The 25,681-nt window shown below is 35.2% G+C and overlaps 2 protein-coding genes across 2 annotated transcripts in view; both read right to left on the minus strand.

The window, feature by feature from the left end:
- The window catches only part of LOC144977925 (RNA cytidine acetyltransferase-like), a 16,519-nt gene extending 556 nt beyond the window's left edge, over positions 1 to 15,963 (minus strand). The window contains exons 1-11 of the mRNA XM_078923340.1: positions 15,895 to 15,963; positions 13,552 to 13,671; positions 12,623 to 12,714; positions 10,959 to 11,130; positions 9,227 to 9,349; positions 8,458 to 8,519; positions 5,803 to 5,917; positions 3,683 to 3,793; positions 2,449 to 2,582; positions 1,043 to 1,136; positions 41 to 139 (exon numbers count right to left, since the gene is read on the minus strand). Coding sequence (XP_078779466.1) covers positions 41 to 139; positions 1,043 to 1,136; positions 2,449 to 2,582; positions 3,683 to 3,793; positions 5,803 to 5,917; positions 8,458 to 8,519; positions 9,227 to 9,349; positions 10,959 to 11,130; positions 12,623 to 12,714; positions 13,552 to 13,659 — 1,110 coding nt within the window. The 5' untranslated portion in view covers positions 13,660 to 13,671; positions 15,895 to 15,963. The remainder of the gene's footprint in view (positions 1 to 40; positions 140 to 1,042; positions 1,137 to 2,448; positions 2,583 to 3,682; positions 3,794 to 5,802; positions 5,918 to 8,457; positions 8,520 to 9,226; positions 9,350 to 10,958; positions 11,131 to 12,622; positions 12,715 to 13,551; positions 13,672 to 15,894) is intronic.
- The window catches only part of LOC144978802 (sialoadhesin-like), a gene marked incomplete at its 5' end in the record, with an annotated part of 91,599 nt that overhangs the window by 18,345 nt on the left and 47,573 nt on the right, over positions 1 to 25,681 (minus strand).

Raw genomic sequence — 25,681 nt, forward strand, 5'->3', positions numbered from 1 at the left:
CATAAAGTTCAAAATTGGTAAAGCTGCATTGATTTGTCACCTGTATGGTTTGCCTGTGATCCCTGTAGATGTTAACCCTGACCACAGCCTTGTTGAAATCTGGGTTTGTTGACTGGATTATTTCATAATCCATGTGTTCCTAGGGAGACGGAGCAAAGCAAAATTCATCAATATCTCTATCTCTCTCTCTTCCATTCCACGCACACACATACACACACAGACACACATTTACAAATTTTCACCTATATTAGTATGACAATCTAATATAAATATATATGTATTTTGTGTTTACTTGATAAAGGCCAAGCCAAAGACAGAAACGTCGTTTGATTTGTGTTGTTCATTCATGAGCCAGAGTTACTCCCTTTATCTTTATCTCCATTTTATTGACTCTTTAAGACACCTCTAGTTATTGGTTTCATCAATGATGCTATTCCAATATGACAGATTTTATGCTTAAATTATCAATTTATTGTTGTGTTTTATTTCCATTGTAAAGCGCCTCTGAGCACATTGTGGATCTAGGCGCTATATAAATTCATTCATTCAGAACTGACTCCCCCCCTTGAAAATGTTAAAATTCGTAGTTTTTTTAAAAGGATATAAAAGTAGGAGTTAGTCGCTAAAATCAACTTTAAAAATCAACAATTTACCAATACAAGGGTTAAATAACACTTCAACATCCTTTAAATTGTGTAGTCTGGCATCAATTTTCGTTTTCAATAAGTTTTCATGACTTAGCAAGTGCTAAAATATCTATATTCCTTCGTGAAATGCCAAGGCGACTATATCTTATTATAGCCCGGTGGAAGGGCATAATAATAATAATAATAATAATAATAATAATCATAATAATAATTATTATTATCATCATCATTAATATTACTATTATTATTATTATCATTATTATTATTATATTATTATTATTATTATTATTATTATTATTATTATTATTATTATTATTATTATTATTATTATTATCATTATTACTATTACTATCATCATCATAAAAAGATAACTTAATGTTATGTCATGACCTCACCTGATACTCTAACGCATCAAATCCTTTGAACACAAACTCAAACAACGTTTTTAAATTCTCTGGACTGGGAGCTGTGACAAAAATGTTTGAATATCTGGAAGTAAAGGCAAGCAACAACGAATAGGGACTGTCAAATCAATCATTGGCATCCGATATTTGGAAAGAAATAAAATTATTTTATATCAACATGCAGTCACGTTTCTCCAATCCATGGGTGCAAGCAACTGGACCTCAAAAGGCCTGCAAGTCTACTTATGACCAGACATATAATCTGAAAAAGCCTGCAAGATTCAAATTTCATAATATAACTATGACTTCCGGGTCACAGTAGCATCGTGATTCAAAAGTTTCCCTTAATCATATGGACGTACCCGACCCGATTGTTGGGACCTAAACAAAAAAACAAAACAAAAAAAAAAAACAACAAAAAAAAAAATAAATAAAAAATCCAAATCCAAATCGCAAAAAGCCGGCGACGTTTTTTTCGGTAATCCAATCGGCCAGTAGGCCAGCTGTAGCCGGCACTCTAGCACCCATGCTCCAATCCGAACACCAATGGTAAAATGTACAAAAAAAGACCACTTTTTAAACATCTTTACACATTATCTTTATATATTTTATCTTTTAAGGGCAGCATGGCTCAGCGGTACGGTATTTGAGTTCAATCACCCGCCGCTGTGCTGTGTGGCCTTGAGCAATTCACCTCGCCCTAGCTCAATTTGCGGCGCTGCTCTGCGGATGACACCTGGGTTATTCCAGTCTTCCCTTGGAATAGACCCTAGAGACAAATTTCCCCTATGGGATGAATAAAGGGAATTTTATTTTAGTAATTATCTATTTATTTTATATCTTGACACTGAAATAACCTGTCCAATGTTCTTCTTTTACAAGTTTTGGGAAACGTGAAATCAATCAAATGATGTACATTTTATCATATTTGTTTAATAATTTTCAAACTGGAGGGCACATTTTGGGGGCTGGTTGGTCTAGGTCACCCCATTCCACGGTATAATCCAATCCAAAACGCTTTGTCCAGGGATGCCAACTGGCAAATTTCTAAAAGTGTGAATGAAAAATTGTGTGAATGTGCCATTTATTACATTGAGTATGGCTTCAAAGTAACGAAGTGGACATAGTAGGTAATAGTTATTGCATCTGAGAGTAAATAATACACAAAAAATAAATGGGAACAGATTTGGATTTATATTGATAAAAGAAAGTGCTGAAATTCTTTTAAAGTTCCCACTTCAGTCGGAGCATCACAACCAGAGAAGCATTTGTATTTTTCTTCTCTTTCTTTTAAATTTCAAAAAGATATTGCAAAATTATTTTTTTAAAAATCTAAATCAAAAGAATAATTAAAAACCAAACTATCCCCCCCCCCCCCCTCCCATTTGGAGACCTACCCAAAAGCCACTGATGTAGCCATGGCCAACCCTAAAGCAGCCGACTTGCCCCGGCCCCTGGCTGCCGTCATAACGACTGTGCTACGCAAGGTCTTCTCCACAATGGCATCGACAAACTTGAGATATCCTTGACCCTAAATGGGATAAAATAACAACGATTTGGACCAATGAAATCAAAGAGTGACATTCCAAGGGGAAAAAAAAAACCCTCTTTATCAACCCACATTCAAAATGCATGATTCTCATATCTCTAATAACAGAAAATAAAGTGAGTAGAAAAGTGCCAGAAGACAATACGAGAATAAAAATTTCGCTGCGATGGGGGCTTGAACCTGTGACTTTACTGGTACGTGAGAGGGACAATATTCAGTCAACGCCATCCACCACGGCATAGTGTCCCTCTATGGCCAGGCGGAGTTGTCGTACCAGTAAGTCACAGGTTCGAGCCCCCAATTTTTATTCTCTATTGTCTGCTGGCACTTTTCTACTCACTTCATTTTCTAGTTATTATCAACACAAGTACCTGCTCCACTAACTTTTCTGAATTAATATTTGTCTCTAGGAATTCTTACATTAACTCTCTCGAGTTCGCCAGATTGAAGATTGAAGATCGAACAGATTTGATGGATTTTCTATTCATGTGAACTTGAGAGTCAATATGCTTTAATAATAATAATAATAATAATAATAATAATAATAATAATAATAATAATAATAATAATAATAATAATAATAACAACAATAATAAAGATAATAATAATAATAATAATAATAATAATAATAATAACAACAATAATAAAGATAATAATAATAATAATAATAATAATAATAATAATAATAATAATAATAACAACAACAATAAAGATAATAATAATAATAATAATAATAATAATAATAATAATAATAATAATAATAATAACAATAATATAATAATAATAATAATAATAATAATAATGATAATAATAATAATAATAATAATAATAATAATAATAATAATAATAATAATAATAATAATAATAATAATAATAATAATAATAATAATACTGCACACTTATATAGTGCCAACATCTCATGCAATATGAGCTCTAGGCGCTTTACGAAAAAAAAATATATATATCATTAATTAAACAATGACTACAGCTATTAGATACAGACATGATATTCAATATTTAAAACGCCATCGTCATAGATAGAAGGGTTGGCAGGTACGGGCTACACAGTGCAATCTTCTCACCTGATCTAAAGTTCGACATAATTTGATGATCTTCCCCGTGGTGGCATCCATTTCTTTGATAGCACCCTTCAGCTCATCCAGCTCCACATCCCGAGCAGACTTTTTTTCAGCCTGGATAGCAAATAGAGTATAAATAAATAAATAAATAGAGAATTTGTACAGTGTAATATGTCCTCTAAACATGCTCAAACTGTTTTACAAAGGGTCCCTAACAAACAGCAACAGTTAACACGTAGGACAAGACACAACACCTTTAAGGCGATAATACAATTATTTTTTTTTTCCAACAAAGACAAAAGAGTTCAACAGTCATGACGTCACTTCCCTCGTTATGACGCATAGTAACTCAGTTCGAATTAACTTCTTAACTATCGGATCAATGGCGGACGCCCTTATGAAATACTTCTCAGACGAGCATAAAAGTGTATCCAGAGGAGAAAAACATAATAAATCTGATCATGTTTCGACTTTTATACATTCTGATCACATAACATGTGAAAAAGTTCTAACCAGCATGAAGAATAAAAAGAACTGATTTTCCTTGTTTAGAACCAAGCTGCTCGTTGCTGGGTGGAAGTGACATCAGACTATTGATTCCTATTGGGGAACTCAAATATTGGGAATTCCCCCTGACAAAACCAGGACTGGACTTGATAAGACTGTTATTATCCTGTCCTCAAAACAAAACTTGAGCTTTTATATAGCGCAATGTCCACTAAACGTGCTCAAACCGCTTTACAAGGGGTCCCTGGCAACACTAAACAAGTAGGACGTGACATGACGCCTGTTAGGCGATATTACAATTTATTTTCGGACAGAGACAACACTGTTAACTGCCAGGAACTCATTTTACACCTGAGTAAGGTGAGAGAATGTGAGTAAAGTAAAGAGTCTTTTCCAAGGACTCAACTATGCGTTGAGCAAGGCTCAAGCCCAGAACCTTCCAATCCAAAAGCGAGTGTCATACCTCAAGACCACATAGCCGCACAAGAATTTCAAAAACCTCTAGTAAACAGGTCTGTCTGTTTGTTTCTGTTTTTAAGGTCATTTTAGCGCCAGTTAACAAGAAGAAAATGAATAGTAAAAATATTCTAGATTTACAATGAAAGCAAACTAGAAAAAGTTAGACAAAGGAAAAAGGTTAAATTAGAGAATATATATATAAATTCCAGGAGCACACTATCAGTGCACTTTGAGATAACCTAAAAGTCTCATCTAGACACAAGCACAGGATTCCCACTAAGAGGAATACACTCAAATGTTTAAAAACCATTATATATTCAAAACAAAAAATAACAACGCACAACAGAGATATGATTTACAAGGTAAAAAATATCATTCCTCCAAAAGCAATACTTTACATTTGATTATCCCCCCCCCCCCCCCCACCAGTTAAGGACTCTGGCCAGGACAAAACCCCAAGTAACCTCATTCCAACACATAGACAGAATGCAACCAGGAAAACACGTATATAGGGTGATAGAAGAAACAGGAAGTTACCTCCTGCCCACCATGGGAGGTCAAAAGACCCCATCCAGGAAGCAGGTCAGTCGTCTACTGTGTCTGTGTTTTAAGGGTTTTACGGCACTTGCAACATATTTAGCACCAGTAAAATGGAAGAAAATTGGATAGTAAAAACATTCTAGATATATGTACAATTAAAAGGACTTGAGGAAAAAGTAAGACAGGGGGAAATGGTTCAAATAGGGAACAGATGTAGATTCCAAGAGTACACTATCAGTGTACTTAGTTTGAGATCACCTAAAAGTCTTAGCCAGGCACCAGCACAAGTCCCCACTAAGAGGAATACACTCGAAATTTTACAAATCATGTTAAGAATATATAAATAAAAAAACAAAAAAACAGTACATAACATAGAGATGATTGACAATGAAAAAAAAACATCATTTCCCAAAACAATAACTATGCCAAGGACTCCGGCCAGAGCCAGGACAAAATTAAGTTATGCCATTCCAAGACAAAGACAGAAAGCAATTGGAACACAGATACAGGGGGATATAAGACACAACAATTTACCCCCCTGCCCCCATAGGAGGGTCAAAAGACCTTATCCACTAAGCAGGTCTGTCGTGTACTGTGTATTTGTTACGGTTACTTACAATAGACTTGGCTGGCACAGGCTCGATATTGAGGGCATGGGTGGAGACGGGGATGAGATGCAGCCTGTCATCAATCACAACACAGTTCTTACAAGATGCCAGTGAGAGCAGGAACCTAATGCATTGAGGGTAAACAATTCAATAGTCACTGAGAGTAAAATCCAAAACAAAGAAACAGAAAAAAAAATGGCAATGTTTTGATATCATATTATGAGTGTTCGGTTCTTTAACCCTAACTCACTCATTCCTCACAACACCTATATCAGTCTATAACTGTGATGACTGTTACCTTAACTCACTCATTCCTCACAACACCTATATCAGTCTATGACTGTGATGACTTTTACCTTAACTCACTCATTCCTCACAACACCTATATCTGTCTTTGACTGTGATGACTTTTACCTTAACTCACTCATTCCTCACAACACCTATATCAGTCTTTGACTGTGATGACTTTTACCTTAACTCACTCATTCCTCACAACACCTATATCTGTCTTTGACTGTGATGACTTTTACCTTAACTCACTCATTCCTCACAACACCTATATCTGTCTATGACTGTGATGACTTTTACCTTAACTCACTCATTCCTCACAACACCTATATCTGTCTTTGACTGTGATGACTTTTACCTTAACTCACTCATTCCTCACAACACCTATATCTGTCTTTGACTGTTGCGACTTTTACCTTAACTCACTCATTCCTCACAATACCTATATCTGTCTTTGACTGTTGCGACTTTTACCTTAACTCACTCATTTCTCACAATACCTATATCTGTCTTTGACTGTTGCGACTTTTACCTTAACTTACTCATTCATCACAACGCCTATATCTGTCTTTGACTGTTGCGACTTTTACCTTAACTCACTCATTCCTCACAACGCCTATATCGGTCTTTGACTGTTGCGACTTTTACCTTAACTTACTCATTCATCACAACGCCTATATCTGTCTTTGACTGTGGTGACCTTCACCCCATCATTATTTACATTTTTCTGAGAGAAATTATATGCATATTATCAATATTACTGTTTTATTTCGCACTCTACACAAAGTATCCAACTCAACTCAGATGTGAAAGAGTCGCCAACCAATAAACCTTTAACACACAACAAAAAACACAAATAAAAGCAGTCTACTACTGCAGAATAATAAACAAATCATAAAAGTTTGTGACTTTAAAAAAATAATTAAAAAATCATGCGTTGTTTAATATTCCACTCAAGTTGGCACACCTTAGTAACTTTGTGAATGCTTCTTTTTATTTACATTCCAAGACTTTTATAGATAGTATGCAGATGACGTCATTCAGGCCTTTGTTATTGTTTTTGCCATCCGCGTTTGTGAGTTGTTCTCACTAAACTGTATTAACCAGACTATAAAAGTTCATGGTTACACAGAGTTTGTGTGTTGGTCCATTATACTTCCGGATGGCAATGTTGTGAACTCCTTGGCCAAGCGCATTCTATCTATACATAAAGGACGTGATGAAAAATTCTCTGCCGTCAATTTCTTTTTTTTTTTTTGAATGTATTTACGTTTTCCAGACCTGCCAAATTGATTTCTGAAATTGTGTACGAATAATCACAATTTGACATTGACGATCACTTCAACGTTACATCGTCATGCTTATGCACTGTAGAAATGCTTTGTTGTTGTTATCATCATCATCATCATCATTATTATTATAGTTATTATTATTACTATTATTATTATTATTTTAGTATTAATAAGAATTAAAAATTCTTAATTTTCTATAAAATTTCGTAATTGGCCATGAAATTTGTCTAAAATTCGTAAGATTCGACAGGTATGCATTTTCATTGGTTTTTTATTGTTGTTGGCTGAAGAAGGGGTTTGAGCTGGAAACGTCTTGTGTTTGGTATTTTGCTCCTCTTTGAAGCTGTTATATTCATTCTCCAGGTCTGTAAATTGTTGGTGAAAAAATTGGAACTTTTTGAACACGCGAAAATAGACACAACAGGACAAAAATATGGATTAATTAATAAACACAACACAGATATGACACGTCAATTGACTAGTCAAATCATGTCACTTTCCCCTACTTATTTATAATGAGGTCCTTATTTCATGGTACCAAAAAAAAAATACCAATTATTTGAGGGCCCAGGTCTGAGTTAGTTGTAAATTGAAAGGAAGAGAACAATTCCTACCTTTTTGAAGGATATGTATCTAGTGCTTGACACGGGAAGCTGCTTATCTTCGCTCCTGTTTGTTTGTGTTAAATGTGTACGCTGATTCTTTCGTTTATTTGGATTAATTCTTATAAAAGAAGAAGAAGAAGAAGAAGAAGAAGAAGAAGAAGAAGAAGAAGAAGAAGAAGAAGAAGAAGAAGAAGAAGAAGAAGTCGGCCTTTGAAACGGAATAAAATCTGATTTTTTCGAGGAATGAAATAAAAGTTTTTTATTTTCTTTTTTATTGGTTGTTCTTTGACGTTACGAATTTTATTTTTACTATTAATTTTTAAAAAAATATTAGCACTTATAGAGCAAAATCGTACTGTCGGAAATCCGACAATAGTCGGAAGATTTACAGGCCTGATTCTCGTTCAATACTTTTTACAGCCCACAGCTTCTAGCAGCTTAGTACCACAGTTTAGAGAGACATATATACATATAAATACCTTTCATTGAAACGGCCAACAACGTCTTGATGAGATTCAGTTCGAAATCTTGAATGAACATCCTGGAGAAGAAAAAAAAAATTTCTAATATATAAAATCAGTACAAAACCAATGCTGTTTCACTGAACTTTTAAGGAAACCCATTGACCGACCCTTCCATCTGAGAGCCGAACTTCAGTCAAAAGACATTATGTACTTACTTTTTTTCCCTTCAACATAAAAAACCTCCAAAAAAAAAAAAACGAGGTTTTTTAACATACTGAATTCCGCGAATGTACAGAAAATTGGCAACCTTGATTGTAGCAACTAAAACTTAGTTTTGATTTCCTTTCAATGGGCTAATTACGTACTTGCGACTATGTGGTCTTGTGATATGACACTCGCTTTTGGATTGGAAGGTCTTGGGTTCGAGCCTTGCATAGTTGAGTCCTTGGAAAAGGCTTTTTACTCACAATATCTCACTTGTAAAATGAGTACCTGGCCGTTAACAGCGCCGTCTGTCGGAAAAAATTGTAATATCGCCTAACAAGTGCCATATATTGTTCTAAATGTTACGTGTTGCTGTTGGTCAGGGACCCTTGTAAAGTACTTTGGGCATGTCCCATTTACAACCTTTCATCAAACTATTCCTCCTCTGGCAAAAACATCGCAGATTTCCACAGATCCGTGGAAAACCCAATGAGCACTGCCAGATGATACAATATCGTTTTGAGGCAAATGTCACACTTCAAAAAAATAAATAAATACATAAACAAAGAGTATTGTTTACCATAGTCATGGTGAAGAGTTGTTTGAGGGAGGACATGGTGCGTAACAGAATGACGATGATGCCGCCTCCTTCTACAGTCTCAATCGTCCTCGCCATCAAATTGGGAGTAAGAGCTTCAAAGTCCTGAAAGGGGAGAAAAAAAAATATATAAAATTAAAATAGTAGCTTTATATATATAAATTATTTTTAAAAAACAACAAAAAAACATGAAATAATAGTGCTCAACTGTTTGATAAAAGGAGCTATTTATAAAATAATTCAAGTATAATTATGATCAACTTCTGATGAGAGCAAATGCTCGAAACAATATTGTAGAAGTTGATCATAATTAGACCTGAAATAGTATATATATATATATATATATATATATATATATATATATATATATATATATATAGAACTATTATTTTATGCTATGCCTTTAAGTAAAATACCCAATAGATAAATCAAAGACCCCTACACAAAATTATGTGTAGCTAGCTTAAAACTATGTAAAGTCTGACTAAAAATTATTTTAAAAAATTAAAAATAAAGCTTTTATAATATCCACTATATGTACTCAAAGCGCTTTACAAGGGGTCCCTGGCCAACAGCAACATTTAACATTTAGGATGGGACATGACGCCTGCTAGGTGATGTTATAATTTTTTCGGACAGAGACAATGCTGTTAACGACCAGGTACTCATTTTACACCTGAGTGCAGTGAGAGAGTGTTAGTAAAGAGCCTTCTCCAAGGACTCAACTATGCGCCGAGCGAGGCTTGAACAGAGGACATTCCGATCCAAAAGCGAGTGTCATATCACAAGACCACAAAGTCGACTAAAAGAATTTAGAACTAATCCTCCAATCACACAATCAAACAAATTACAAAGAACAGAAGGGCATCAAATTCAGGCATTCTATACAAAGAAAAAATGTTTAAAAAATAAACTTGTATAACGTCATGATTCTTAAAGACCAGAAACAAGAAGTCAAGCATCCTGTGACAAGAAATTTTTATCATTGAAATCTTCCCGTCTCCTTCACTCTCATGACTCTCTGTTCCAGAATTTTGGATGGGAAGGTCTAGGGTTCGAGCCTCGCTCGGCGCATAGTTGAGTCCTTGGAAAAGACTCTTTACTCATATTCTCTCACCGTACTCGAGTGTAAAATGAGTACCTGGCCGTTAACAGCGTTATCTCTGTCCGAAAAAATTATAATATCGCCTAACAGACATCATGTCCCGTCATACCCCGTGTAAAAAGAGATTTGAGCACGTTTAATGGATATTGCGCTATATAAATGCTGTAGATTAAATAGTGTTCACTATTTTGGACATAAGTAAGGGACATAACTTGTGACAAACGCATTCCCCTAATAAACCACCATGTCATCGATAAAGCATGGAACTGATTTTTATTGTGGCCATAGTAAGGGGAGTGATCACTCAGGGTCTTTGTTGTAGTGATTAGGTAGCTGGGTGAGTTAGATTTGACAGAAAGTACATTGCAACAGATTAGCTTCCAATCCAGAGGGTAGCAAGTAATTGATTTTGTTATCACCCGTTTCAGGTCCTTGAAACCAGGATAAACTCTGATGCTAACGCCCTAATGGCTGTGAAGGATTACATTGCATAATATCCAAACGGACGATACAAGCAATAAAATAAAATAACACAACACACCTGTGAAACGCACATGCCAAATGTGTTTCCTAGAATCTTAAGCAATCAAATAAAATAACGCAACACACCTGCAAAACACACATGCCGAATGTGTTTCCTAGAATCTTGTGAGTCTCTGTGTAATATGTATACCGAATATTTGTCGAAGACAGAAAGAGGGCGAAGGGATCTTCTTCATGAGCGGCCATTTTTCCATTTCTGATTAACTTCTGCATCTCTTTCATTCGTTTTTGAGGGTGACTACAAATAGAAATATGAAAGACACCTTATAAAGTAATAATACAGACCTGCCAACCCTTCACATTCCAAAAGTGGAATCAGAATGCCTGAAAATAGGAAGTTGAGACAAAAAATAGGAACTTCACATTTTTAAATATTTAACACCCCCCCCCCCCCCCCCCCCACACACACACACACACACTCTTAGCTCTTTTTTATTCTTACCATTATCATTAATTTGTGTAAATCGGAATTTTAGAGACAATGGCGGAAAAGTGCAAAAAGGAAGAGTGAAAATAGGAATGATTCCGCCAAAAACAGAAGGGTTGGCTGGTATGTAATCAGCAACTAATTGTGTCCTCCATGAAGCAAATATTTCTATAAAAGGACACGATATTTGAAAATCTAACACAAACAACAAACATGAACATTTTCTGATCAGAATTCTTTTTATTTCTCTTTCTTTTCAAGAAAGTGAACATGTTTAGAAACATAAGACACAAGATTTCTGTCCTATTTTAAGTAAATAATTTCTTGAAAATGGTTTAATTCAGCAGTCCCACTTTGGAAACTGAAAGGGGGCAGCGTGGCTTAGCGGTAAGGTCTTTGCTTCATACCCGAAAGCTACTGAGTTACATCACTTGTCGCTGCGCTATGTGCCACCTCGCCTTAGCTCAATTTGCAGCGCTGCATTGCTGCTGACACCTAGGGTCAAGGGCGAAAAAGGCAATGATGACTTTGCGAGAGACTAGTGTCCTATCAAAATAATAGCAAGCGAATGCTATTGTCCGTTTCACTCTATAAAAACCAGGATAAACTCCAGCTTCATGGGTAGAATGAATTGAAAGAATTGAAATGAATAGTAAACAGCAAGCTCACCTGAGCAAAACAATGGCAGAATACTAATTTGAACAGGAATTAATTAGGCTACTTACCATTGTTCCTTATAATGAGGTACCCAATCAGTGAAGAAACTAGAAACGGTCAACCAGTTTGAGGCAATCATTGTAGCAATCATTTAACTTTCGATTTGAAGGTGTCTATATAACGCACTTCCGGCTTTCGCATTTTACTTTTTTCACTTTTACTTCCCTCCAGGTAAATGTGGTCAATTTTGGCTAAGACTAAACAGTGAAATTTATCGCTCCGCGGCTCAGTTACAATTGGCTACCCTTTGGAAAGGGTTGGAAGTGAAAAAATAATTTCATGAAGGCTGTGTGAAAATACACTGGGGTGTGTTCAGACACAGCAATTCTAAAAAACGTCGCTAAGCCTTGGCAATATATCCATGATTAATATAAACGGCCCATGAGCTATGCATAGCGCTGTGGAACATTCCTAATTAACTTTACGGTCATTTGACTACAATCCATAAATTCTTTCTTTATTCAATTCTTTCTTTCCTTCTTTAAAATATATGACTTTGACGAATTGACTGAGAATTTACAGGACTATAAATAATAGAAAAAAAAAGACTTTCTAAATGAATGCAAAGTAAGGATCAAAAGTATACCTTGAAAACCCCAGCTCTTTTTTGTAGCACCACAACACAGAGGGACGGGATTTGAACGTGGCTTTTGTCAGCATGTGATGCAAGATGACAAGCTGTAAACAAGGCAGAACAAAATTAAAATTTTAATTTATGTACTTTTTATTAGTATTATGTGCAGAGTTTTAACAAGTTTACAATGTAAAACCCTACAAACTGTGGAGTGATATTCGACAACATTGGAAGTTTCCACAAGAAGAATAAGAAGAAGAAGAAGAAGAAGAAGAAGAAGAAGAAGAAGAAGAAGAAGAAGAAGAAGAAGAATAAGAATAAGAATAAGAAGAAGAAGAAGAAGAAGAAGAAGAAGAAGAAGAAGAAGAAGAAGAAGAAGAAGAAGAAGAAGAAGAAGAAGAAGAAGAAGAAGAAGAAAAATTATTTGAAGAAAAAAAATAAATAAATAAAAAAAAGAATGATCAACTGCATAGTGAGCGAGAGAGTTTTGAAAATTGCCTTTTCATGAAAAGATCAAAAAGCATGAAAATCCATGCAACTGTTGAGAGTTAAGAGTTTATTATTTTTTAGAAAGAAAAAAAATGTGTAGCAACTTAGATTTAAATAACGTAACACAAATGATAAAAATTTAAGTTACCAATTAAAAGTGAACAAGAGAGAGAGAAAAAAAAGAAGAAAATAATCAATGAACTAAAATAATAAAGAAACCACGAACCATCACATGATAATTTAACCACAAAATAATATATTTTAAACAACTATTGCATCAATATAAGAAGATAATTAATTTAAAATCCAAGAGAATGAAAAAACGAAGATTGTTTGCAGTGCGGGGTTCACTCTTAAGCGATTACGCATGTGCAAGGACGCTTTCTCTCGGGCAAGGCCATATATAAATATTCATTGGGTCTATACAATTGTAAATGAACAAATCAAAGCACCTGATCTTTTCCTTTGTCTCCCACAATGACAAACATGGAGCGATGTCCTTTAGCCACTCCATTTTCTATCATGACACGAATACGATTATCAATTTTCCGTCTCACCATTGTGATTGTTTGCTGTGAAAAAAAGTTGAATTCAAATTTCAAATAATCAGAAACATAAAATAATACTATACACACATTTCTAATTTAAATTGAAATATTGCAAATGGATTTATTTTATATAATTTACGTTGTATTACAATTTAATATAATAAAATAGAAGTAAAAAGTGTAAAATAGATTTCAAGTTTTTTTTAAGTGACAGATGATACGTAATGTTTGCCACCAATCAACAAAACTGAATCAAAGTGGCAATTCGGACCCAAGTCTGAATTGCTTCCCGTGGCAATTCGGACTCCTGCCACAATCACAGGAAGTGTCGGAAGTGGAAGCTGGGTCGAAAGTGAAGCATGGTAGGGTGGGGGGAAGCTGATTGCTCTCAGTTGTCAGTCGGGAGGAGGGCGAGTGAGCGAGCAAGTCACGTTTTAGAACTCCCGAAGATGACTATACCTTCAAAAGCGGTGATCTATTATTCCCCTTTGTCTTACTTTTTCTTGTGTACTTTCTAAATGTAATTCTATAACTTTTAACTATCCAATTTCTCCCTTTTTACTGGCGCTGATATGACCTAAATGTGTTGCAAGCGCCTTAAAAACAAAACACAGATCTAAATATTCGTGGCCTTTGGGAGATTACAATTGTAGTTGCTATTGTTAACGTTAACAATCAATTTGCCCTCGCATAGATGAAAGAGTGTCTTTGTATAATGGTTGGAAGATTTATTTTATTTGCCATTAGCACGTTGCAAAAGATACATGCATGACATATCTACATTATATATTTTGCCATTTGCGGCTGCGAAAAAATGCGGGGAAAGGAGAATAATATGACTTTGGGCATTGAGCGTTTGATTTAAAAGGCAGTATGGGTCGGGCTTTGACAAAAGACAGTATCTTAATTCTTTTTTAATTAAAAAAAATATGCTGTTTTATCTCTTATATAAAAATAGAGGTGATTCTTGACAGCAAACCATGCAATAGAGCCCCGCCACTGGGGTAGGGGCAGAGTACTAATAATATATGTCTAATTAATACTAATATTATTAGATAATACTGAACTAGGTGCCTATTAATAAAATAAGCACTGGTTGAATACGGAGAGAAAATGATCAACTGGTAACCCACAAACGACCGAGGCGCTGGACGCAGGGGAGAACATGGTGATACGAGCTCAAAGAGAAAAAGCCGCCAAAACGGTTGTTGGGGGGGGGGGGGGGGGGGGGAGTGTGTGTGTGTGATATTCTGTTTTTAATGACTTAGAGATACTCATGAATGTGTGTGTGTTTAGGACTAATACGGTTTCTATAACTGCAAACGGAATAGAAACTGAGAGTTTCACTAATGATAAGTTAATCATTCGGGCGCATTGCATTGCAGTATTCCGAATTGAAGAGCCATTGGAGAATTGGAGACTATTCAGACTCGACCCTGGTTAGTCATGGAGTTCTATTTAGTTTAGACTCGAGTCCGAATTGTCACGGGAAGCAATTCAGACTCGGGGTCCGAATTGCCATGGGAGGCAATTCAGACTCGGGTCCGAATAGCCTTTTCCAAACTGAATGGTAAATCAGTAGTAATGGAGTCCATGGGAGTATAAAAGTAAAAGACAACCGACTCAGCAAATTCTTTTTGAAAATAGAATTAGAAATAATCTCACTGTTTCTAAAGATCAAACTTATCTCATTCTCATTGGACATTGCAACTAAATTAATGAAAGTCCACGATGGCTAAAACTAAAAGTAAAAGCTTAAACTTAAGTAATAAATATTATTTGATTTTCTGGTGAGATTGTGAGATGAAAAGTGCATAATTGACTGATAATGATAGTGATATGATAATGAATGAATGATGAATGTGATAGTGATACCATTACTATTACCATACTACCACCATCCCTCTCTACATTCTTTAGACTTTGTCTTTGCTTACCGAGAATGAAAGTTTTATGCGTCTGTCTATAATACTCTACTACCCGACACTACACCTATGACGTTTTTTTTTTACTCCGTCTCGCGAGGGTTGCAATCAAAGGCAACGACGTCGACGAGTCAACGGTTGTCCAGTCAGTTGCAACATCAACAATTTTACAATCAACAAGATAAAGAACGAAATCTAAAGTTACTAGACAAAGGTGGCGATAAGTAAAGATTCCCACATATGCTGGTAAGATAAATAGTCGTTTGTATAAGCAGGCTGCAGTACTAATAGATTTTTTTTAAAATAATAACAAAACACTCACTCAGATATATCAACAAACGAGCATGTGTGATGGAAAGACGAGTCTACTTTCGATTTATGTAGTGTTTCGTCTTTCGTTCAATTTTCCTTTCTTTAAAAAGTCGAAACCTTTATTATTGTCAGTTTGACTTTTTAAAAGGGAATTTCCTTTTAAAAGTCAAATTCAATAATCTCGAATTTGGAGATTTGTTATTAGAATGAGAATAAATTGGTTTGAATTGTATTTTTCGCACCCTATCTCCATTCCTTATTATTGATAAATTTTGATATAAGGACTAATAATAACCAGCTCCATTGGGATTTCACTCAGTTGAAATGTGCATTTTTGGGATAGACGTGCTCAAAGTCAAAGCGCTTTACAAATTCAGATCCCGACATTGTGCCCACAGACAGTCAGTCCTATGTTATCTATGATTGTGCCCCTTGGTAAGACACAACACATATATTACTCCACTAGACAGTTATAAATGGGTAGCGGGCATGGCGTACTAAAAGAGTCTTATAGTAGGGCTATGGTAGCGGGTCATACGTGGTGACGGAAATTGTAAGGGTGATATTAAAAAAAGGACGCTTAACAGGAGACTAGCACTGTGTGAAATGGAAATATGGTTCCATTTGGCATTCTGGATGAATAGACGAAAACAATGATGTGAAATCAAGGCTAACAACTGTGTGTGCCCTGTGTGAAATGCATTGAGGGTGGTCGGTCCGAGGACATGCGCTCAATAAATGCTCATATTCATTTATTTATTGTTAATACGCCCGTGACATCATCATAATTTTTTTTCGACAGAGACAACACTGTTAAGGGTCAGCGTGGCTCAGCGGTACGGTCTTTGCTTCGTACCCACAAGGAAACGAGTTCGATCAGCCGCTGCTGCGTTGTGTGGTCTTGAGCAAGTCACCTAGCCCTAGCTCACTTTGCGGCGCTGCACTGCGGCTGACGCCTGGGTTATTCCAGTCTTCCCCCGAAATAGACCCTAAAGACAAATTTCCCCTATGGGAGGAATAAAGGGAATTTTATTATTTATTTATTAACGCCGAGCATTCATTTTACACCAAAGAATGAGGAGGGATTGTGAGTAAAGAGCCCTCCCCCCCCCCCCCCCCCCCCCCCCGACACACACACGGGGGGGGGGGGGGGAGGGGAGGGGGTACTTTACGCACAATATATCTCATTCTTTATGAAACTTGAACTTTTATATAGCGCAATATCCATAAAACGTGCTCAGAGCGCTTTACAAGGAGTCCCTGGTCAACATTTAACATGTAGGACGGGACATGACGCCTGTTAGGCGATATTACAATTTATTTTGCTAAATGTCGCTGTCGGTCAGGGACCCCTTGTAAAGCGCTTTGAGCATGTTTAGTGGATATTGTGCTATATAAAAGCTCAATTTAAAAAAAATATTGTAGTGACTTAAAGAGGAAAATACGTGTTTTGTTTCCTGATAGAAAAATACTGTGAGTGTTTCGAAACGTCAGATTTTCCGCGATTTATTCTATTCTGACTGTGACGTAAGCAAGTTTTAAAAGACACTTACTTGCATATTCTGGCATGGAAGTTTTTTTTTGTTTTGTTTTTTTTTTTTTTTTTTTTTTTTTTTCATCGCTTGCGGTCGCAAAAAATCCCAAAATATCACTGATTTGCATTGCGGCCGCAAATTCTGCAATTATTTTTTTTTTCGCAAAATTTGCAATTTTATGCATTATTCTTTTTCAAATTTTTGAGATTTTGCACCGAAGAAAAAAAAAACAACAAAAGACAAAAAACAATAATTATTTTTTTTAAAGGCCAAAAAAAAAAAACCCCCCCAAAAAAAGGGAATTTTTCTTTCTTTAATTTTGATAGCTCGTATAGGACGTGAAAGATAATTAATCAAGAGTAGTTTCTGTTAAACTATCTTATTCTCTTCCTTTTTACTGGCGCTGATAATATTATGACTTTACATTTGCTTGCAAGCTCCTTGAAATCCATAAAAAACAAATTACCTTTCCCTGTCATGAACTAATTATGGGTTTTTAGGAAAATTAATCGCAAAATTTTGCAATTTTTTTTTGCAAATTTGCTGTTTTTAACTTGCAAACTGTGGAATTTTGCTTGCAAAATTTGGTTGGTTTTGGGGGGTTCTTTTGGCAAAAAAAAAAAAAAAAAAAAAAAAAACACAAACAAAAAACGCCATGTCAGCTTGTTGAATTCTCTCAAAATGATTGTTAAGATGACAAAAAAAAAAACAAACATTTTTTTGAAAGATGAAGTCAAATTAGTTAACCCTCAAGGGAGTAATACCAAAAATCTATAGGTGCCTTTAAAAAAACAACAACAAGAACAACTCTGAGTTTAAAAAAAAAAAAATCAATTTCTGTGTTGGATGCGTGTGATGTTTCGAAGAAAATCCGTGAAACAGTCGAGAAAGAGCGAGTTAAAGAGCCTCTTCAACTTCAATTGGATTCAGTAGTCTGATGTCATGCCGCCCGGCAACGGCGGCCATCTTGGTTCTAAACAAAGAAAATCATTACCTTTTTATTCTTCCTGCTGGCTAGAACTTTCCATATGCCTTGTGATCAGAATGTGTAAAAGTCAAAACATGATCAAATTTATGTGTGGTTTTTTTTCCCCTCTGGATACGCTTTTATGCTCGCCGGAGAAATATTTCATACGGCATCCGCCATTGTTCCGATAGTTTAGAGCCAGTGTTACTAAGTTACTATGCGTCATTAGAAAGGAAGTGACGTTACGACTGTTGAAAAACGGCTCAGGAGTAGGTGACAACTGACAACACAGGGTTGCCAGATTATTTTCAGGCATTCTGCCAACTGGATTTTAAAAATCTGCCAAATCGTACTATTTATAGTACCCCCTTTGAAAACTCATCAGTTTTGTTAAACAAGGCCGATGTCATATTATTTTTTCATTTCCCAAGTTTAAAAAAAATCACAAATACATAAAAATTGCCTGGCTGGCTGAACTAGCTGGCAGGAAATTGTCGGTGAACCTGCCACAAAAATCTGGTTAAATCAAACCAAACCAAGTGATTAGACCTATTTTGTAGTCTTGGCACAATCAAATCATCAGACTGAATTAATTGGGACAATGTTAGTGCTGTAAAAGTAAAAGCGTTCAGTCCCAGGCCTCGGAAAATAAAATCTACCAAACCGTTTTTTTAATCTTCTGCCAGACGACTTCAAATTCTGCCCAAAAAAAAGGACATTTGGAAGAAAATCTGCCAAATTGGCAACTCTGTCACAACAGCCTCAACATTAGCCAGCACATGCCAGGTCCCTTTGAACAAAAGTCCAACTCAGCTGAATCATATTTTGGAAAGTTGGGTCGCGTTTGTAGCGGCATTAAGATCACGACTTACAAACTTAAAGCATAGCGGTTTTGTACTGGCACCGACGTGTACAAATATGCAGGACTGAAGGCCAAACCCATTTATGGGCCTATTTTAACATTGTTGTAATGGACAATGTTTTTGTCATTTTTTAACATTTTTTTTTTTTTGAGATTTCCATTACAACAATGAGCCCATAAGGAATTGGGTTATCAGACCTGCAAATATGTGCACGTCGACTGGCATTTATCTGACTAGAAAAATCTCTCTACAGGTGTAAAAAGATAAATTTAGAAAAATAATTTACAGATAATAAGAAAACGACCCCCCCCCCCCCCCAAAAAAAAACAAAAAAAAAACAAAAAACAAACAAAACAAAAAAAAAAAACAACAACAAACAAACAAAACAAAAAGTAAGAAAAAGAAATAGAAAGGAAAAACAAACAAAATTGCCATAATAACAAAAGCTATCAGGCTTTAAACAAGAACGCATTCAATAGTGCGTGGTTTTTTAAATTATAAAGATTGTTTTATTTCAAAGCAGTGAACGTCAGTCCTGTAAATAGGATGTGTCGTTGTAATAGTGAAAAATTGATAATAATAATAATAATAATAATAATAATAATAATAATAATAATAATAATAATAATAATAATAATAATAATAATAATAATAATAATAATAGATGATGATGATGATGATGATGATGATGATGATGATGATGATGATGATGATGATGATGATGATGATGATGATGATGATGATGATGATGATGATGATGATAATAATAATAATAATAATAATAATATTTTAGAATCTAATAAATAATAAAAAATATTGTAGAATTTAATTAATAGAACATTTATCTTTCATGAAAATAAATAATCTATTGCGACTAAAAAGGTCCGCATATATATATATATATATATATATATATATATATATATATATATATATATAATATATATATATATATATATATATATATACATATACATATACATGCATAAATGTCGATTTATACCAAAGCAATAATGTGTGATATCTAATTTTGCAATATTACAGTCGAACCTCTGAATAACGGTGATGGTGTTACCAGCCTAAAATCTTCGTTTTAATCCGAGTTCTGGTATAGCCGAATTTCAACCTGACAGTGTGTGTGTGTGTGTATTCATGTGATGTGTGTGCTTGGTTATGTACTTAATGCGCGCATGATCGGTATTTACATTCTATAAAGTGGAACACAGGTTCACAGACCACAATATAACAGAGGCGCCAAAACCCGCTTTATATCTCGAAATACAATTCTTCTGGGTACATTACGCTCAGTAAGCCTTTAGTTAAGGGCAATGGGGAACTAGGCTAGGCTTATATCGTGAAAATTCTGTGTCTAGAATACATTATAAACTATACTACATCATATTCAATATAGCATGGGCCTTGTTGCAGGAAGTGTGTACCACAGCACACACACAGGCATGTACATACACAGATGCACACAAACATACACACACACAAACTCAAAAACACAGCAACAATAAATAATATTGTAAGGAATAGGATGAAAAGTAAATGTATTACGTCATCACTTTTTGTGTGAAATGGCAATGATGATTATAACATTTTGATATTTATGATCCGAAGATGATACATAGTAGGCATAAATTAAGCAAAGTAAAGAAAAATAAAGAATATTTTGGTGATGGTTATCATTACATTTATGATGATGATGATGATGATGATGATGATGATGATGATGATGATGATGATGATGATGATGATGATGATGCTATTATCACTTCTGATGATGATCATAAGGATGAGGATAACGAAGCTGATGATGATATACATAATGATACATCCATGATAATTTATATAAAAAACGCTTAACTCATGTACCAATAAGCCCAACAGAGAGATAAGTCCAAACAGTTATTCATTCATAAACATGAAGATTTAATATAATGATATGATATAATATTACATAATATATAAGAGGATCTTTCAATTTGATTTTCCCCAAAGGTTTATAGTTTAGTCAAATCGTTGAAATACAAAATCAATTTAGATCTATTGAAAAACCAATGTCTTTTATTTGTATTTTTGGTGTGCATAATATCAAAAGATTTTGTATTTAAAAGGGAGCTTCGTTTCAAAGAAAGGTGTACCAAACAATATTAAAAAGTCTTATTACAAGACTAGGGAAGATAGTCCGCTAAAGAGGACAAAATTGATAAGGGAAATGCGTTTCTCGTGACGTGAACAAATTTGCAGGTGTGATAGCAGGACTTATAGGATTCAATACACTGATGTCACGTCCGCCCAGCAACGAGCAGATTGGATCTAAACAAAGAAAATCTGTACTTTTTATTCTTCATGCAGGCAAGAACTTTTTCACATGTGTGATCAGAATGTATAAAAGTCAAAACATGATCAGAATTATGTTTTTCTCCTCTGGATGCACTTTTATGCTCGTTGAAGTATTTCATAAGGGCGTCAGCCATTATTCCGATAGTTTAGAACCAGTTACTAATTATGGGGGAACTGACGTCAGGACTGTTGAAGCCTATTAAAGGCTCTTTCTAACATTGTAATAGACAATATTTTGTGTTGATTATAGAGTATTTCCATCACAATACGGATGGGACCATAATAATTTTGATAATCAGACCTGCAAAAAAATACACGTCGATGTCTTACACAATATATCCAATACTTGTGTTTAACCAATTTATTGTACCGTTTTGAGATAATAAGCTCTGGGATCAAATTTTTCATTTTAACACGGTTTACTGAATTTAAGACGCTTGTGTAGTTCTGTTTTTAGAGGGACAGTTTTCAGTTTACGATTTTCCAATACCCCCCCCCACCCCGCCCTCCCCCTTTAAAATCCATTATCTGTTATTGATCTCTCTCTCTCTCTCTCTCTCTCTCTATATAATATATATATATATATATATATATATATATATATATATATATATATATATATATATATATATATATAAATGTTACAGGTCTGGAAGGGTTAGTACGAGTTACGCTCGACGTGACTATATTTGCAGGTCTGATAACCAGACGCAATTATGGGCTCGTTTTAATATTGGTGTAATGGAGAATATTTTACTTTGATTTTGAGGTTATTTCCAATTCAACAATGAGACCATAACGACTTGTTGTACCAGACCTGCAAATAAGTAGGTCACGCGCCATGGCCTGCATGAGCGGCGGTTGTCCATCAAGGTTGATCTAGTAGACCAACTGTGTCAGAGCGAGGCTGATAAAGATCAGCATAGGGCCCACGACGAGTCCATCTGGAACGACATTGAAAATGTGAAATAAATCAAGCAAAGAAAGAAATGTTATTCCACTCCTCTCTCTAAATAGTAATGCGCAATGATATTATGTTTACAAAAACAATTTTTGACGTCAGATTATCAAGCATAAATTTAAATAAAAATTAGATTCTTTAACAAGAAGTATCATTTGAATGTTTTTGAAGATGTCTTTTATTCCAAGATGAGGAAATAGGAATCGATGGAGGGGTAGAAAAAAGATTTCTTGCACTCTTGCATTTTGAAATCTAAATTTTGTTCCCATCGCGCACTGCGCAAGCTCGTGTAGCGGTTGGGAACACGTCCAGCCTTCAAAAAACGCAAGAGTGTAAGAATCGTATATTATTGCTTAAAATTTATTGAGTGTCTGACTCTCTGAACAGTTCACCTATCTCCCAATTTTTAAACACTGTGTAATTGATACTTTGGTTTCAGAGTAATACTAATACCATCTTATTTTCTAGTCTAAATACCTACTGTTTCAAACTTAATGTCTCTCGCCAAATTTTCTATTACTCCTTTAGCCTATTTATGAATTAATTTGCACCAAATTTGAAATGAAGTAAATATATAAACATTCGTAAGCCATATTGTATCTCATTCTTTTTGTTATTGTGAAAACTACCGACACAATAGCCATGTCTTGGCCAACAACCGTAAAAGCGTTTTGTGTTGAAAGATACTTGCATCTGAAGTAACCAAGTAAAGTTCAGCTTGAATTTTGTAGAGAGTACCGAATTGATTCCAGAAGATGGTGTGAAAGTTTTAGGCAAAGAAAGTGATTGTCTCTCAGGAAACCATTCAAAAGAGGGGTATTAGCATCCTAAAAAGAGCTCACACTGACAAAAATTCGGAAAGAGTTCGAAATTACGTCGAGGAGAAACCCAAACAATCTGTACGTAGACGGTCTCATGAACTGGACTTGTCAAACGGCTCAGCATATCGTATATTTTAAAACGATCTAAAAATGAAGCCCTTTTGTGTTTTAATTCATCAAGAAATCTGCTCTAACATTTTCCAACAGAGAAAAAAAAAACCACGTGTCAACGGTTTCTAACAAAAATGTGGAAGACCTAATTTTTAAGAACCATTTATGGTTCAGTGATGAAGCACATTTTTATCTAAGTGGAAACATGAATTCTCTTAACGTTATCAGTTGGTCAATAGAGAGACCAGACGAAGCCATCGAACGAGATCGACATGTGCAAAAAGCAACGACATGGGTGGCTTTAAGCGCCCAAGACATCATTGGGTCATTTTTGGTTTTGTGATAAAAACAGAGAGTCACAAACTGTTATTGCTGATCGTTATGTCAAAGTATATGGGACACATTCAACAGTCTGTGGGAGCAGCATTGTATAGCAAAGTAGAACGACATCACAGCAGCAGTGAAGCTCCCCACACAGCAAAACATTCCTTGACCTGGATCCGAGCTCATTTTGGTGATCGTGTCATTAGCCGTTGTACGGAGCATCCTTGGGCCTCTCACAGTCCCGACTTGAACCCCTTGGATTGTTTTTCTTTGGGATTATTTAACTCTCTCCTTACCAGCCATTTTCAGGATTTTCCTCAAAACTTCACACCCAACCATCACAAAATATATTTGTTATCATTCAAACACAATAGCAGTAAAGTTCTTGCGATAAACAATTTCTTTAGCAAAACATACTCTACAACACACTGTTCATTTTCTTTAAATGTCACGATGTACAAGAAAAATTTGAATAAGACAAAAATGTTGGTTGTATCGTAACGAATGTGACGATTTTCCTATAGTTGGTAAGGAGGGGGTTAAAAACCAAATGTCAGGAGCAAGATTCCGGAATCTCCATGAACTGAGACATCGAGTGGGACAACTAGTACAGGTTAATGACCCGCAGCTTTGAGAGAGAGAGAGAGAGAGAGAGAGAGAGAGAGAGAGAGAGAGAGAGAGAGAGAGAGAGAGAGAGAGAGCCATACATCATTTCATCACGAGACATTAAGTTCGAAACACCTGTGTATATGCTGGTCGTCAAGAAAGATTAGATATCCTCACTTTTTTATTCCCCGAAATTTTGATGATGTGCCTAGATTCATTGCTACTAAAATTGTTGTGCCACCTAATGATTCATTGTGCAACCTATTAATTTATTATTATTAATACTCCGAAGGGTTGGTCAAATACACACTTCCAAGGAAATTTTGTCATGTTGACCATATATCAAAGGTACTAAAGCAAGTAAACAGGTGAGTATTTCATTTAAACGTAGACCGTCAATAAAGAAAATTAATTTTAACTTAATAAAATCAAACTGTCAAATCTACTTACGTGCAGAGCTCTTTCCGGAACATTTTCCAAATTTGATATGGTAGCCGTCCAAACATTTGCATTTCCCATTGTCACAAACCGTTTTGTCCATGTGGTCAAGGTTACATTCATCTGCCCAAATGCACATGTACTCATCCGCTGGAAAATATAATATACAGAAATACAACCTGGATAATTGGATGAATTTGTAACATTGATACTAGCTTTGATAAAGTAATAGTAACCAGTTTACTGTTGGACTCTGAGCCCTCCCCCCCCCCCCCCCCCCAACACAAAAAAAAACAAACAAAAAATAACAAAAAAAAAAAAAAACAACCAAAACAACAACAATTCATGTATAAAAATATGGCCAGAAAACTCGTCCTTCAACTATCCATCGATTTCATGGACCTCATGTTGACAAAAACTCTCAAACCTGGGGGACTTCACTTATTTGATTATATTCATTATTGTACATTATTTTTCTACTCCACAACTTCTAGTTCTAGCATTAAAGTATGCAAAATGAACACTCGACATACATACATACATACATACATATTTCATCTCATAACAGAACGCACCAGTTTGAAACGTTCAACGTGTTCGGGACAGCTAATGTCCTGGGAAAGTTTGTTCGTGATGGTGGTTTTCCGTTGCCTTCCGTCATTGTTATTTGTGTAATTTAGATTATTGCATTTTAATTTGACTGAGTTTGTTTTTATGTTTGCTTTGGCATCTCTTTGTTTTTATTTCCTTCCACCTTTATTTCCTCTTTTTGTTATTTTTATGCATGCCTTGAATAATTCAAAAGATCTCAAAATGTTCACT

The sequence above is a fragment of the Berghia stephanieae genome, chromosome 8, assembly GCF_034508935.2.
Source record: "Berghia stephanieae isolate SIO BIC M18660-M18661 chromosome 8, UCSD_Bste_1.3, whole genome shotgun sequence".
NCBI classification, from domain to species: domain Eukaryota; kingdom Metazoa; phylum Mollusca; class Gastropoda; order Nudibranchia; family Aeolidiidae; genus Berghia; species Berghia stephanieae.